At 40.9% G+C, this 16,272-nt stretch overlaps 1 protein-coding gene across 1 annotated transcript; it reads left to right on the top strand.

The window, feature by feature from the left end:
- Positions 1–309: 309 nt before the first annotated feature.
- Positions 310–16,226, top strand: LOC100486741 (cryptochrome-1-like). Its single transcript, XM_002938141.5, has 8 exons — positions 310–657; positions 2,302–3,220; positions 4,327–4,499; positions 5,352–5,436; positions 10,728–10,960; positions 12,104–12,298; positions 12,928–13,153; positions 13,717–16,226. The coding sequence occupies exons 1-8, from the start codon at positions 439–441 to the stop codon at positions 14,253–14,255; spliced, it is 2,589 nt and encodes an 862-aa protein (XP_002938187.1). The 5' UTR covers positions 310–438; the 3' UTR covers positions 14,256–16,226.
- The last annotated feature ends 46 nt before the right edge of the window (positions 16,227–16,272 follow it).

The following is a 16,272-nucleotide window of genomic DNA, read 5'->3' as shown; positions in this document are numbered from 1 at the left end:
CACTATTGTATTCTACAGAGCTTATCCGTTATCTGCTATGTAACCTGTGCCTTTTCTCCTTTTTTCCAGCTTGAATGGCTGCCCCCGGAGCTACACAGCAGCTTGTTATAGATAAACTATAGTAGAGTTAATGTAGCAAACACACAACTTTTACCAGTGCGGGGCAACAGTACATTATATTTCATTTACTTTAAAACTCTTTAATTTTTTGGTGTTACTGTTCCTTTAAGGCAACAGCAGAGCTTCAATCTTCCCTCCACAAAGATGGACGTCACATCCAGTCAACTCTAACTGCGCATGTGTAGCGATTTTATTTTTGTGTGTGTTGTAGGATTGGTCAAAAGGGAAAGGGTACGGTGGTTACAAAACGTCCAGCTGGGGCTTGTGTAACACGGCCAGTAAGACAGTAACCAGATTTCCATACAAGTGGTGGCAGCCATGGATTTAGAGCCATTCGAGCGGGCACAGATTGACGATGTTCTGCAGCAGTTGGAGAGTGGCAGTGTGCAGGCTGACGAGTTCCTCTGCTTGGTCTTGTCCATACTGGGCAGCAGCCGCACTTACTCGCAATTCCCTGCTATCCTGCAGAGCCTCAGTAGGAAGGAGCCGGCAATGTACAGAGAACTGATGGACTTACACGCTGAGTATTTCCGCAAGGTAAATGTAGTAAATTTGCCCCAGAGACTGGAAATGGCAGGCAACAGTTCTTCCCTTTGGGTTCACACAAAAAAGGAAATGTTTTGAAATATTCTGCCCCCATGCTGATGAACTACAACCCCCACCTATCTAGCAGTCAAACGCTGCACTTCTACAGAAACACCTATGGGATGGGGCATCTGTAAGGGAGTATACCCATCTTAAAATTAACCTTGAGTTTATTGTATACAGTGGTGTTTGAATATCCCTGTTTTTAAATTATAGATCATTTTGTTCTGTATCTCTCTAGTTTGGAAGTTAATTATTGTAAAAATGAAGATTTAACATAAACTTCTCATGGACATTAGAAACTTTACCAAGTAAATACCAGTTTAAAAGTCTGTACCATTTTGAAGTAATTAAGTTACTTGTCACTATTTCCCTCTCAGCAATCTGTGTCTCTTCATTCTTTTGAATGACAGGTCTATATAATAGTAGGAGATGTATTAGAGCTAGCTCTTAAAAACAACTCCGACACAAATTGTCATAATTGGCTTTGTATGTGAAGGATTTGTGCTGAATTCAGTTATTATAGACATAATAGAAAACCAAGTAACAAATTGTTAGTCAGTGACATCCATTTGAGTGCTGGAAAGAGGCAGAAGAATAAGGGAAATAATAAAGAAACTATAAAAATAATGTAGACTAATTGAAAAGTTCCTAAGTGTAGGTGATCTATTAGTAAGGGTGAATTATATCTTCAACAATGAATAATTCTAAAACCATATTTGTGACATTGGACTGCTGTACATGCTCTGTTTATGACTGTTACAATAACAATACAATACATCTGGATATAATACACACAAGATAAGGGAACATTATTTAACTGCAACTATCCAATGATATAGAGACCAATAGTACAATATGAGACCAATAGTGCACTCTGATATAAGGCATTTCAATATATTTGCACTTTATAAGAGAAAGTTGTTGTACAAGTATGGGACCTATTATCTAGAATGCTCGGGACCTGGGGTTTTCTGGATAAGGGATCTTTCCGTAAAATAATTTAAATATTGAATAAACCCAATAGAATTGTTTTCCCTTGCCTCCAATAAGGATTGATTATATCTTAGTTAGTATCAAGTACAAGGTACTGTTTTATTACTACAGAGAAAAAGGAAGTCATTTTTAAAAATTAGAATTATTTGCTTATAATGGAGTCTATGGGAGACGGCCTTTCCGTAATTCAGAACTTTCTGGATAACGGGTTTCCGGAGAATGGATCCCATACCTGTACTATATAACTGGATACACTGAGAGTTGTGGTTGAATTAATTTCTATTTAGATACTGCACTCTCAGATACAGCTTTGTTTTTTGGCACATTGCACTTTTACTTTTGATGATTTTTTATATATATTTTTGTTGAATTGAGGGTTCCAAGCAGCAATTTTATATATTTTAGCTTTTTTTTTTTTTGTAAAAAGTTTTTTTTATTGTACTATTTATTAATTGTAAGTAGACTGACCAGTCCCTAATCAATCATGTATGTTTATTATATGAAGCAAAAAGGTGTCTAAATACCAAGTAAGAGTATGTAACTGAAATAAAAAGTGTATAGACATGACTAAGAATCATAACTAACTCTATCTTTTTACAGGAGCCTGCTGACCTGGAGACACTGGGGTATGAGACAGACTTGGAACTAGCTATTGCCCTGTCTCTACAGGAACATAATCAACTGACAGACACAGCTTCATTTGCTTCTGAAGTGGACCCAGCTCCTAAAATTTCCTTTGCAGATGCTGCTAAATTGTCACATTTTTCACATAAGCACAATAAAAAAAATTCCTCCTCAAAGACTGAAATTACTAAGTTAAAAGATAATGTGGCTGCGATGAATCTTTACCAGGAAAGAAAACGGTATCATATTAATGGGCAGGAGAAGACTTGTATAAGTAACTGTTATAATGGCCAGCCTGAGCCAGAAGATTGTGTACTAAAATCTGAAGATGGTGAAGACGTTTTCCATGTAGAGACTTCTAGGCCAAGAGAGAGCAAGGCTAAGCATAGCAGGAGAAGCCGGAAAAAAAAAAAGTCTGCTCCATCACGGGGTCTGGTAGCAATGAAACCAGTTCTTGTTTGGTTTAGGAGAGACCTGCGTTTACATGATAATCCAGCATTAATTTCTGCTCTTGAGCATGGAGTCCCAGTCATCCCTGTTTTCCTGTGGTGCATCAATGAGGAAACTGGACAGAACTTCACATTGGCCACTGGAGGGGCTACCAAATACTGGCTTCACCATGCCTTACTCAAACTCAACCAGAGTCTGATACAGAGGTTTGGCAGCCACATTATTTTTAGGGTGGCCCGTTCATGTGAAGAGGAACTTGTATCTCTTGTGCATGAAACAGGGGCAGACACTATCATAATCAATGCTGTGTATGAACCATGGCTGAAAGAAAGAGATGATCTTATTTCGGAAACCTTACGAAGACATGGGGTTGAGCTTAAAAAACACCATTCGTACTGTCTATATGAACCTGATTCAGTCAGTACAGAAGGGGTTGGACTCAGAGGTGAGGTTATAAGCAAGTATATTCCTTACAAAATCCATTTCAAAGGATAAAATCAGCATTTAAATAAATAAATATGAAAGTGGGGACAGGTAATTTTTGCCAAGTGTCAAACATCCTTGTTTAATTTCAAATTGCTTAGATTTCCTAAAACTGTATATTAGAATATAGCACCTTGGTTTTCTTTTCTTTCCCAGCATGCTGCTTAAAGAGGTATTGACACCAGAAATTAAACCCTTTTTACATCTAACATAACACTGTTTTTGCATGTTATTTATAGTCTTGAATACCAAAAAATAATTTAATTTGGTGTTTTTAGCATTAAAATATAACCTTTATTTCATCAATGTAAAAAGAGACTAACTGTCTCATTAAAAAAGGGCCCAAGGAGAAACTGAGAAATCAATGATTCACTTAAAAACACTTATTTACAAAATGCGGAAGTTCATTTACTTGTGTTTATTTATATAATTCATTTGTGAATCACTTTGAGTCTAAATCCATAATAAGTAATTTACACACAATTCATTCATATTTACACACAAGATGCCCGCAATTCAGGAGCGCACTTGCCACAAAAAGAATCTATTAACATTGGGTTAAACTAATCAATCAATCCCAGAGAGAGGGGCTACACAGATTTGTGCTATATTTGCAAAGTAGCCCTTAATTCAGCCAAGAGAGAGGACAAAGCGTTACTATTGGGGGTATATATGTAAAGGGTTAATACCTTTTAGTCCTTTATTATTCAGATTTAAATAATCAATTCCAATACACAGCCTGGTTCCTAACCCCAATTCGCTGCCCTAGAGCTTTCTGCCCACCCCCAGGCTGTGTACCCAAAACCAATACTCAGTCTCAGTACAACACAATGCCAGCTTGAATTAACCATAGATTCATTAAAACCTTATCAGAGCGCCGATCCGTTTGATTAATATAGCTGACAGAATAAGTAACTAGCCAACTCAAGGCCACGTGGGTTAGCATGGGCAAGAATTCTATTACAACTTAATAGGGTTTTTTTTTACCATAAACAGAGCCATAGCATTCTGGAGACTGGTAACTCATAAATATTATTACAACTGCTGTTTCTTATGACCATTTTATAGGAATTGGCTCCGTTTCACATTTCATGAGCTGCTGTAAGAGGAACAACTCTGCACCAATCGGAATGCCACTAGATGCTCCAAGGTGTCTCCCCGCTCCTTGCAACTGGCCTGAATCTGATCATCTAGATACACTGGAGTTAGGAAAAATGCCACACAGGAAAGATGGCACTTTGGTAAGGTTTGGTACTTCTTGCCTAACTTTAAAGGACATGTAAACCCCCACCACACAAAACTGTAACCAGCCACTCTGATTGTTTAAAGATTAATTTGCAAAGCGGCAGCATCCCTTAATCACTTAGATTCCTTTTCCTCCTCCTAACCCACTGAGCCCCCTCCCTCAGGAATTTACATTGAGCTGAAAAGAACTGAGCATGCCCAGTAGCCAACTGCCAGATTACTAAATATGCCTTCTAGCAGCCAATGAAGTGATGGCATTGCTGCTTCCCTTAGAAACTCTGCTGTAGCGGACTGCCCTTATTTTTTTTCTTAACCCCCTCTTCTGAGCTAAGCTTCAGTGCTTAATCAAAGCAGAATGTTTTATCAAAGTAAAGTTCTGCCTGTGTAAGCCTGCATTCTTAATTGCATGAACTTTACAGTGCACATGTGCTGTTTGCAGATGGAAAAGTCACTGATGATGTGACAAAGGGAAAATGGCTGCTGGGTGAAAGCTGCTATTTGCTTTAGGAAAATGTGATGGTGCTAGCAAACAGAGGGGATATATGCAGTGCAAACAATGTTATTTGGGTGGGAGAGATGTGCCCAACTTATATACTTTGTAAGAATATGTAGGCTTTAAATTAACTTCTAAAGGGAATTTTTACATAGTTTCATAATATAAAGTCCTGCATTCAAGACTCATATTGTAGGTCTATATATAGAATGTTTACTTTTGCAAAGTTGTGGGCTTTTGTTTTTTCTTTTTTTGTTCAATCATATTATTTGTTTTCCCAAAAATGTAATGAAGAAAATGGGGCTTTACCATTTAGTGATTTTAAAGTGAAATTTATTGTCCAATTTTTCTGCAGATTGACTGGGCTGTGACTATCAGGGAATCCTGGGATTTCAGTGAAGATGGAGCTTATACATGTTTAGCAAACTTCCTACAAGATGGTAAATCTGCTTTTTATATAATATATATATATATATACTCTGCTCAAAAAAATAAAGGGAACACTTAAACAACACATTGTAACTCCAAGTCAATCACACTTCTGTGAAATCAAACTGTCCACTTAGGTAGCAACACTGATTGACAATCCGTTTCACATACTGTTGTGCAAATGGATTAGACAACCGGTGGAAACTAGAAAGGGAAGTTTGAGAACAAACTTCATGTTGGGTTGAAAAACGTGAAGTCACTGAATTAAATTATTGTTGGGGGGGGGGGGGTTGGACCATACCATTTTGTTTGAGGGTGGGTTGAAATATGATTGGCTGTTGGTGGCTCTGCTCACTTTTCAAAACTAAAAACTAAAAGTTTGGGGACCCTGGTGTTAATACTGTGAGAATGGCAGCAGGATGAATTTCCCAAATTTTTTCTAACCTCGAACCGCAGTTACCTGGTGCCTAACTCTGCAGTAAATTTGGGGAGCTTGGTGTTATTACTGTGAGAATGGCAGCAGGTTGAATTTCCACCAAGTCAATAGGTAAAATCTGATTGGCTGTTCACAGCGCCACCCAATTTTGGGCATCCAACAATCATCATATTTTCATTCAAGCTGACCCCATGACTATGTGATTCAAGTTTGGTGAGTGAAGCCTCAAAGCTGTAAGATTGGCAGCATAAAAGTCAAGGGGTGAAATTTGATTGGCTGTTGTTGGCCCCTCCCACTTTGGGGTCATTCAACAAATGTCGATGTTTCATTCGGGGTGACCCCATTATTATGTTATTCAAGTTTGGGGGATGTAGCTTCAAAACTGTAAGTGTGGCAGCAGTTTAAAACATCTTGTTGGAGAGGGGGTTGGACCGTACCATTTTGTTGGAGGTGGGGGGGGGATCGGACCGTACCTGCTCCACTATAGGGTGAAGAAGTGTGGAGAGTCTGGGTGTTGTATCCCTAAAACTGTAGGAGGAGTAGCAGCATTTAGAAAATGGGGGGCGCTAAGAATTTGACTTCAGCTTATTCTTCTTCTAAGAACAGTATGTTGGGTTTTTCATGAAACTAAAGATCGGACGTACCATTTTGGCGGACAGGGGGGTATGGACTGTACCATTTTATTGGAAGGGGGGGGGGTCGGACCGTACCATTTTATTTGGGGGGGGGGGGGGGGTCGGGCCGTACCATTTTGTTGAGGGGGGGTCGGGCCGTACCATTTTATTGGAGAGGGGTGTCGGACCATACCATTTTGGATGAGGGGGGGGGGGGGTCGGATCGTACCATTTTATTTGAGGGTGGGTTGGACTGTACCATTTTATTGGAGGGGGGTGTCGGATCATACAGTTTTGTTGGAGGGGATGGTCAGATCGTACCATTTTGTTGGGGGGGTCGGGCCGTACCATTTTGTTGGGGGGGTGTTGGACCGTACCATTTTGTCGCGGGGGGGGGTGGGGTCGGATCGTACCATTTTGTTGGAGGGGGGGTCGGCCCGTACCATTTTATTGGAGGGGTGTCGGACCGTACCATTTTGTTGAGGGGGGGTCGGGCCGTACCATTTTATTGGAGAGGGGTGTCGGACCATACCATTTTGGATGAGGGGGGGGGGGGTCGGATCGTACCATTTTATTTGAGGGTGGGTTGGACTGTACCATTTTATTGGAGGGGGGTGTCGGATCATACAGTTTTGTTGGAGGGGATGGTCAGATCGTACCATTTTGTTGGGGGGGTCGGGCCGTACCATTTTGTTGGGGGGGTCGGGCCGTACCATTTTGTTGGGGGGGTGTTGGACCGTACCATTTTGTCGCAGGGGGGGGGGTCGGATCGTACCATTTTGTTGGAGGGGGGGTCGGCCCGTACCATTTTATTGGAGGGGTGTCGGACCGTACCATTTTTTTGAGGCGGGGGTCGGACCTTACCATTTTTTGGAGGGTCGGACCATACGATTTTTTGGAGGGGGGGGTTGAACCGTACAATTTTATTTGAGGGTGGGTTGGACTGTACCACTTTAAGGGGGACGGGGGGTGATAAGTGGTGGCTCTGCCCACTTTTCTAAACTAAAACTGCAGTCCCCTATTGACCAACTGTGCAAAGTTTGGGGACCCAGATGTTATTACTGTGAGAATGGCAGCAGGTTGAATTTCAGCCAAGTCAATAGGTAAAATCTGATTAGCTGTTCACAGCTCCGCCCACTTTTGGGCATCTAACAATCATCATATTTTCATTCAGGCTGAGCCCATGACTATGTGATTCAAGTTTGGTGAGTGAAGCCTCAAAGCTGTAAGATTGGCAGCAGTTTCAATTTCCCCATAAAAGTCAAGGGGTGAAATTTGATTGGCTGTTGTTGGCCCCTCCTGCTTTGGGGTCATTCAACAAATGTCGCTGTTTCATTTGGGGTGACCCCATTACTATGTTATTCAAGTTTGGGGGATGTAGCTTCAAAGCTGTAAGTGTGGCAGCAGTTTAAAACATTTTGTTGGAGAGGGGGTTGGACTGTACCATTTTGTTGGGGGGAGGTTGGATCGTACCTGCTCCGCTATAGGGCGAAGAAGTGTGGAGAGTTTGGGTGTTATATCCCTAAAACTGTAGAAGGAGTAGCGTTTAGAAAATGGGGGGCGCTAAGAATTAGAAGAAGAAGAATAAGCTGAAGTCAAAGAACAGTATGTTGGGTTTTTCATGAAAGCCCCTGTAACTAAAGATCGGACGTACCATTTTGGCGGACAGGGGGGTATGGACCGTACCATTTTATTGGAAGGGGGGGTGTCGGACCGTACCATTTTATTGGGGGGGGGGGGGTTGGGCCGTACCATTTTGTAGAGGGGGGGTCGGGCCGTACCATTTTATTGGAGAGGGGGTGTCGGACCGTACCATTTTATTGGGGGGGGGGGGGGTCGGGCCGTACCATTTTGTAGAGGGGGGTCGGGCCGTACCATTTTATTGGAGAGGGGTGTCGGACCGTACCATTTTATTGGAGAGGGGTGTCGGACCGTACCATTTTATTGGAGAGGGGTGTCGGGCCGTACCATTTTATTGGAGAGGGGTGTCGGACTGTACCATTTTATTGGAGAGGGGTGTCGGACCGTACCATTTTATTGGAGAGGGGTGTCGGACCGTACCATTTTATTGGAGAGGGGTGTCGGACCGTACCATTTTATTGGAGAGGGGTGTCGGACCGTACCATTTTATTGGAGAGGGGGTGTCGGACCGTACCATTTTATTGGGGGGGGGGGGGTTGGAGAGGGGGTGTCGGACCGTACCATTTTATTGGAGAGGGGTGTCGGACCGTACCATTTTATTGGAGAGGGGTGTCGGGCCGTACCATTTTATTGGAGAGGGGGTGTCGGGCCGTACCATTTTATTGGAGAGGGGTGTCGGACTGTACCATTTTATTGGAGAGGGGTGTCGGACTGTACCATTTTATTGGAGAGGGGTGTCGGACCGTACCATTTTATTGGAGAGGGGTGTCGGACCGTACCATTTTATTGGAGAGGGGTGTCGGACCGTACCATTTTATTGGAGAGGGGTGTCGGACCGTACCATTTTATTGGAGAGGGGTGTCGGATCGTACCATTTTGTCGGAGGGGGGGGGTCGGATCGTACCATTTTGTCGGAGGGGGGGGGGGTCGGACCGTACCATTTTATTGGAGGGGGTGTCGGACCGTACCATTTTATTGGAGAGGGGTGTCAGACCATACCATTTTGTCTGAGGGGGGGGGGGGTCGGACCGTACCATTTTATTGGAGGGGGGTTGGACCGTACCATTTTTTTGGAGAGGGTGTCGGACCGTACCATTTTTTTGAGGCGGGGGTCTGACCTTACCATTTTTTTGGAGGGTCGGACCATACCATTTTTTGGAGGGGGGTTGAACCGTACAATTTTATTTGAGGGTGGGTTGGACCGTACCACTTTAAGGGGGATGGGGGTGATAAGTGGTGGCTCTGCCCACTTTTCTAAACTAAAACTGCAGTCCCCTATTGACCAACTGTGTAAAGTTTGGGGACCCAGGTGTTATTACTGTGAGAATGGCAGCACCCAGGTCAATAGGTAAAATCTGATTGGTTGTGCACAGCTCCGCCCACTTTTGGGCATCCAATAATCATCACATTCAAGCTGACCCCATGACTATGTGATTCAAGTTTGGTGAGTGAAGCCTCAAAGCTGTAAGATTGGCAGCAGTTTCAATTTCCCCATAAAAGCCAAGGGGTGAAATTTGATTGGCTGTTGTTGGCCCCTCCCGCTTTGGGGTCATTCAACAAATGTCGATGTTTCATTCGGGGTGACCCCATTATTATGTTATTCAAGTTTGGGGGATGTAGCTTCAAAGCTGTAAGTGTGGCAGCAGTTTAAAACATCTTGTTGGAGAGGGGGTTGGACCGTACCTGCTCCGCTATAGGGCGAAGAAGTGTGGAGAGTTTGGGTGTTGTATCCCTAAAACTGTAGGAGGAGTAGCAGCATTTAGAAAATGGGGGGCGCTAAGAATTAGAAGAAGAATAAGCTGAAGTCAAAGAACAGTATGTTGGGTTTTTCATGAAAGCCCCTGTAACAAAAGATCGGACGTACCATTTTGGCGGACGGGGGGGGTATGGACCGTACCATTTTATTGTATGGGGGGGGGGGGGGTTGGACCATACCATTTTATCGGAGGGGGGGTCGGACCGCACCATTTTGTCGGAGGTGGGGTCGGACCGCACCATTTTGTCGGAGGTGGGGTCGGGCTATACCATTTTATTGGAGGGGGGTGTCGGACCATACCATTTTTTTGAGGCGGGGGTCGGACGTTAACATTTTTTGGAGGGGGGGGCGGACCGTACCATTTTGTCGGGGGGGGGGGTCGGATCGTACCACAAAAAAATTACACTGATGCACTCAGCCTGTAGGAGGAACAAGTTCTTTTTGCAAAGAGGCTATTAATAGGGCTTATGCTGAACATATGTTTTGCTTATTATTTTAATCATGAAAAATCTATGGGTTTTTTATTTGATGAGCTAAACAAATCAAACAGGGAAACTGAAGCTACTCCATGCTTGGTTCATGAAGTAGATTATTAGGTTACATGTTTAAAAATAATATGTTCACCTCAAGTCCTATTCATTCCATTCCTGATTGGCTGGCTGTGATTCAGTATAAATGTACAACAGACATAATTGTGTGAGGAGCCCCTACAGGCAATTTGATCAAAAACTTTATTGTAAGGAAATAGTAACAGTCCTTTAATGAATGATTACCATAACACCTTTACTTAAACCTGATCAGTGTATTGTGTATTTGAAGTAATAACTATTTTTTTCTCCATTTTTTTTTTAATAGGAGTGAAGCATTATGAGAAGGAATCTGGCCGTGCAGACAAACCTTATACAAGCCATATCTCTCCATATCTCCACTTCGGGCAGATTAGTCCCCGCACAGTATTGCATGAAGCTTATTTTACAAAGAAGAATGTGCCTAAATTTCTAAGGAAACTTGCTTGGAGAGACCTAGCGTATTGGCTGCTGATCCTGTTCCCTGACATGCCCTCAGAACCTGTCAGACCTGCATATAAAGTATGTATATTATCAGGAATTATGAATTCTACATGCAGAATATACTACACACACACCCAGTGTTTTAGTCACGCAATTCTATAAATCTTTTTCTTGACCATGCAGGATATTATGTCCTATTTTTTCACTTTTTCAGATAAAGCATTTTGGTGGAGTTTTACAGCTTATTTAGCCAGTTGCTGCCCAAAAACTATGAACACAAAAACAGCATCTTATTCTAATTTTTCCTAAGTTTCCTCTAATTTCTCTCTCCCTTTAAAAAACTGCTACACTGAATATATCAGTACCACCTCGCCATTGAAACAAAATGATGCAGAAATAGGAGTATGTTGATAATGATGTAGCCATAAAATATAATTTAACACTGCTGATTTGCTGCTAAAAGGGATAAAAAAAAAAGAGAGTGGGGATTAGGAAACCCAATGGCTCAGATCCTGCCTCAGACAATCTGTATCTCCCCTGACCTTTTTCTCATACCCACCTGTTGGCTTACTACTTTCTGCCCCCACCTGTTCTTACCTTATTTTTTGTCACCTTGGTCCTTTGTCTGACTTGTGAACCTAGTTTGCATTTCACCTACTTTCCTTTCCACAAATATCTTCATGCACCCCACAATTGGTGGAGCACAACTTGGTTAATGGGAATGCCTTGTGTATGAATGTCTAGAGAGATGGTCAAGGAAAAAAATGGTCCCAAGACCTCTACTTCAGAGAAGGCTTGGTAACCCCTAGTTGCTAAAATTTCTCCTTGACCATCACTTAAGTTAAGTTAGTGGATGTGGGAGGAGCTAGGATTGTTAGTCCCTAAATGGCCTGAATTTAAATAGGTTTTTGGCAAGAAAAGGATAGATTTGGAAGTTACACAAGTAACAAAGCTCAAATTCATTGACAATGATAGATCTTATACATAAAAAACACTATACATAAAATTAATGTATAGTCAGCCTTCTAGGTAGGCATATTATTCTTTCTGCATAGCATAGGCTGTTATACACCGATGTACAGTTTACAATGTTAACTCATTTCTTCTTGCGTAAAACTGTAATGCCTGAGAATAAATGCTTCATAGTAAGAAGAATACACTATAATTCTTAATACACTATACTTTTTACTTGACAAGTAATCAAAGTAATGTTAATTTTAGAGTCAGCGCTGGAGCAGTGATCTAAATCATTTAAGGGCATGGCAGAAGGGGCTGACTGGGTATCCTCTGGTTGATGCTGCAATGAGAGAACTGTGGCTTACTGGTTGGATGTGCAACTACTCAAGGCATGTGGTTGCCTCATTCTTGGTAGCTTATCTGCATATCCATTGGGTACATGGCTACAGATGGTTCCAGGTAGGTGGTTTTCTTAAAATCCATAATCAAAATTTGTGATCCAGTGGACTGATGCCCCTGGCATTTATTGTGAACCTGTTGATATACTTTATAATGCCAAACCTACTTTTTCTTGTTTATTTTAATAATAATAAGGGAATCGGACACTAGTTTGTAAGTAATTGAAGATTAGCTGAATACTAGTTAGCCCACCTTTGGGAACCCACCCACACACCTGTTTCATTGATCAGAGGCCTGTTTCCATTAAATGCCAAGCAGTCATATGACAGCAGCAACATGGTTCACTGGTTGCTGAGTCAAAGTGGTGCTGGACTGCCTGTAGAACTCCTCTGTGATCTTTGTACATGCAGCCAATTGCAGTATCTGTTCTGAGATCTCTCATGTGCTGTCACTAAGCATCTAGCTATCAGGATGGTTTCTAATCCACTTAATCCACAATTTTGTCATATAGGTGTCCAGTCTGTGGCAGCCATAATTTTTCTGACCTGGCTATAAGTGTGGTTATAGGTATGGGTCAGTATATAGAGGGATCACTGTAGTTTAAACATTTATGAAGTCTTCAGTAAACTGTTTAAAGAAACTCAAATATTTTGCCTAACTGAATTCCCTCTTATATGTCTGCATTTCAGGACACTTTACTGGATGCAGATGTGGCCATTAATGCAATGATGTGGCAGAATGGGGGAATGTCAGGGTTGGATCACTGGAATTTTGTAATGCATCCTGTAGATTCTGCACTGACTTGTGACCCATATGGCTCATATGTGCGGAAGTGGTGTCCAGAACTTGCTGGCTTGCCAGATGAATACATTCACAAGCCATGGAAATGCGCACCTTCTCAACTTCGACGTGCAGGTACGTAGCTCTTATTGACAGTATTAAAACAAAACTTGCCAATATAAACTCTATATGAAAGCAAATGCTTAAATGCATCATATTTTTCTGCTGAGCTTTATAAATCTCATGGTTTTAAATATTTAAGGAAATAAATGTTTAAATGGAAGTATAAAGTTTGAAAATTGGGCAGCCTATAAAAAAAAAAAACCCAGAGCTTGTACATAATCATAAACTTGTATCTATAAACATATATATTTTAATAATGTAGGCACTTGCACAGATAGCATGATAAATATACCCCCTAATGGTCTCATTTATTAAAAGACAACCTAAGCCCCTGTAGCATTTAAATGTTGTGTAAAAAGTGGAGTGAATCATTACCGGTGATGTTGGCAACCAATCATCAATTAGATTTCAACAGTTAGAAAACCAAAGCAAAGCATCCGATTGGCTGCTGTGAGCAACATCACCGGTAATGTTTTTCTCCACATTTTACACACCATGTATTTTAAATATATCCCTTTGTGTACTAGTTGCTATGTAAGATCTCTCTCTTTTTTTTTTAAATTTTTTTACAAAAGGTGTAATCCTTGGTCGGAACTATCCCCATCGTATAGTTCTAGACTTAGAAGAAAGGCGTGAACAGTCCTTAAAAGATGTAGTTGAAGTCCGAAAGAAGCATTTGGAATATTTAGATGAGGTTTCAGGATGTGATATGGTTCAGATTCCTGACCAACTGTTAGCGCTTACTTTGGGACATACCAGTGGTGAAGATGAAGTTGTAAGAAACAGAACAGGTTCATTCCTTTTGCCAGTCATCACCCGTAAGGAGTTCAAATATAAAACGCTGCAGCCCGATACCAAGGATAACCCTTACAACACTGTACTAAAGGGATATGTCAGTCGCAAGCGTGATGAGACCATAGCTTATATGAATGAAAGGCACTTCACAGCAAGTACCATAAATGAGGGGGCACAAAGACATGAAAGAATAGAGAGGACCAATCGGTTAATGGAAGGTCTTCCAGCTCCAAGCGATGCAAAGAATAAAAGCCGAAGAACACCAAAGAAAGACCCTTTCTCTATAATTCCTCCATCATATCTACATCTTGCTAATTAGAATGTATGTCCCATTTTTATTATGTCAACTAAACAGATATTTATATTTAATTTAAGCCTTATTAAAAAAAAAAAAAAAATGACTGACATTTGTCAGTTTTTACTGACCCTTGTAGTGGAACATTTGTCTTAGAGATTCAGCTAAAAACTGAATCTTAATTTTCCAACGCAGATCTGAGCACAATGAATAATATCATCATCTCTGAACAAAAAATTGTGGTAGACAGTTTTCCAGACTATTAAAGGACAAAGAAGAAACAGCTGAGTCCAGTGCATCCCAATTTTGGTGAGGCTTACTTCATAATGTAAAAAGAATAAAAGTTTCACACCAAACTCAAATCCAAATAAAGGCAGCTCGCAGTAGTGTAGAATACTCGGCTTCATTCACACCATCCAGGAAGGTAAAAACTCCCATAATATATTACCAATGGTATAGTTACAAGGTTTCAAAAATCCTGTACCCACTTAGCAGGCAATGTGAGTAAAATGTATTAGGTAAGGGTTCCGCCTATATAGTTACAAATACAATGTTGAGGATTACTTTTCAAAAGACAGCTTGATACCCTCAGCATTTCAGCAATGGCAAGCCATTCAATTGATGTGTGGAAAAGCTAAAACAGGTGTCTGCTCACAAAATGGATACAATTATCAAATGAGAAATTGCTCTGCTCCTGGCTTCCAAAGTGTCTTATGAGGCTCCATCCCACTTCATCAGGGAATGTGTCAGTGTGTACAGCATCTTTAAAGCACCGTTACCATGAATTGACACCAGCAACCACTAGACATATATATAGCTAGAACAATAGGTTCAAGTGCAAGTGGTTGTTGGGAGCTTGCCACAGCAACCGCTATAAAATTGTTACCAGTGCAATAGTGACAAAAAACACGAGCAATAAAATCAAATTGAATACATACCCAGAGCCCAAAAGCTCTCCAACATTAGAGAAACATCAGTATTAAATCCTGATTTTATTGCTCATGTTTATGTCACTATTGCACTAGTAGCACTTGCTGGGGCAAGCTTCTAGCAACCACATGCACTTTATATGCGCCTTTATTGTTGTATAGGTATATAGGTAGGAGGGTGAGCACGCACCTGGTGGTGGACCCTAACCTGAAACATTTTACTCACATTCCCTTCTCATTGGTAATAGGATTTTAAAACCTTGTAATAATACCATTGGTGATACACTATTGGAGTTTTCACTTGTGCGCTCTCTTTTTATAGGCCTGTATTTGGAATGCTTTTCTCAGCTGTATGGCTGTACTTTGTGGATTGGCTAATCTCTGGTTATTTAAATAAGAGGAGAAAAAAAAATCTGAATCAGAGGTTCCTAACACTGTGCAGTTCTTTTCCTGGACCCAGAGTTTCCATATTAATAGAAACATATGGGTAATTTTGCAATAGTACTATTATTATTAATAAAACTACTGCAAAATTACCCATACATTTCTAAGTACCACATTAATTATACTTAAGCTCAGTTAAGACATGAGAAAGATCATCTGAGTCTTCTGATATTGTTTCCAAGTACAGCACTATAAGTTATTAGAACTGACCAGCAGGTGGTGCTGTTATTAAAGTATATTGGCAGTTAATAAAAACTAATAGCTCTGAAACTAGTAAGGCAGTTTAAAGCTACTGAGGTGCAGTGTATATTTATATTACTATTTTATCTGCACTAGAGTAATTAAAAGTTGATTGACTGCTCAGAAATACTGGTGTCGGTCAGAGCTTTCCCTTATTGATATATAAGCCTACATGGGACATCTTTATTTGAGGCAAACAGCATTTTTTTACTTGAATTTTGAACAAAAGTACAATTAATACTTTATAATTAATACTGTTTAAATAGCCCAAAGAGTGTGGCATGCACACACACATTTTTTGTGCCTCTTTCCAAGCTGCAATTAACAGGTTTTAGTGTTAAGAGACCCTAGGCAAGCACAAAACAGACTGATTTATTATAATGCTAGATGCTTTTTCCAAATCATCTTCTAGTTTGCCACACCAGTAG

The sequence above is a fragment of the Xenopus tropicalis genome, chromosome 4 (genome assembly GCF_000004195.4).
Source record: "Xenopus tropicalis strain Nigerian chromosome 4, UCB_Xtro_10.0, whole genome shotgun sequence".
Taxonomy (NCBI): domain Eukaryota; kingdom Metazoa; phylum Chordata; class Amphibia; order Anura; family Pipidae; genus Xenopus; species Xenopus tropicalis.
The sequence above is the reverse complement of the archived record's forward strand: the minus strand, read 5'-3'. Positions and strand labels throughout refer to the sequence as shown.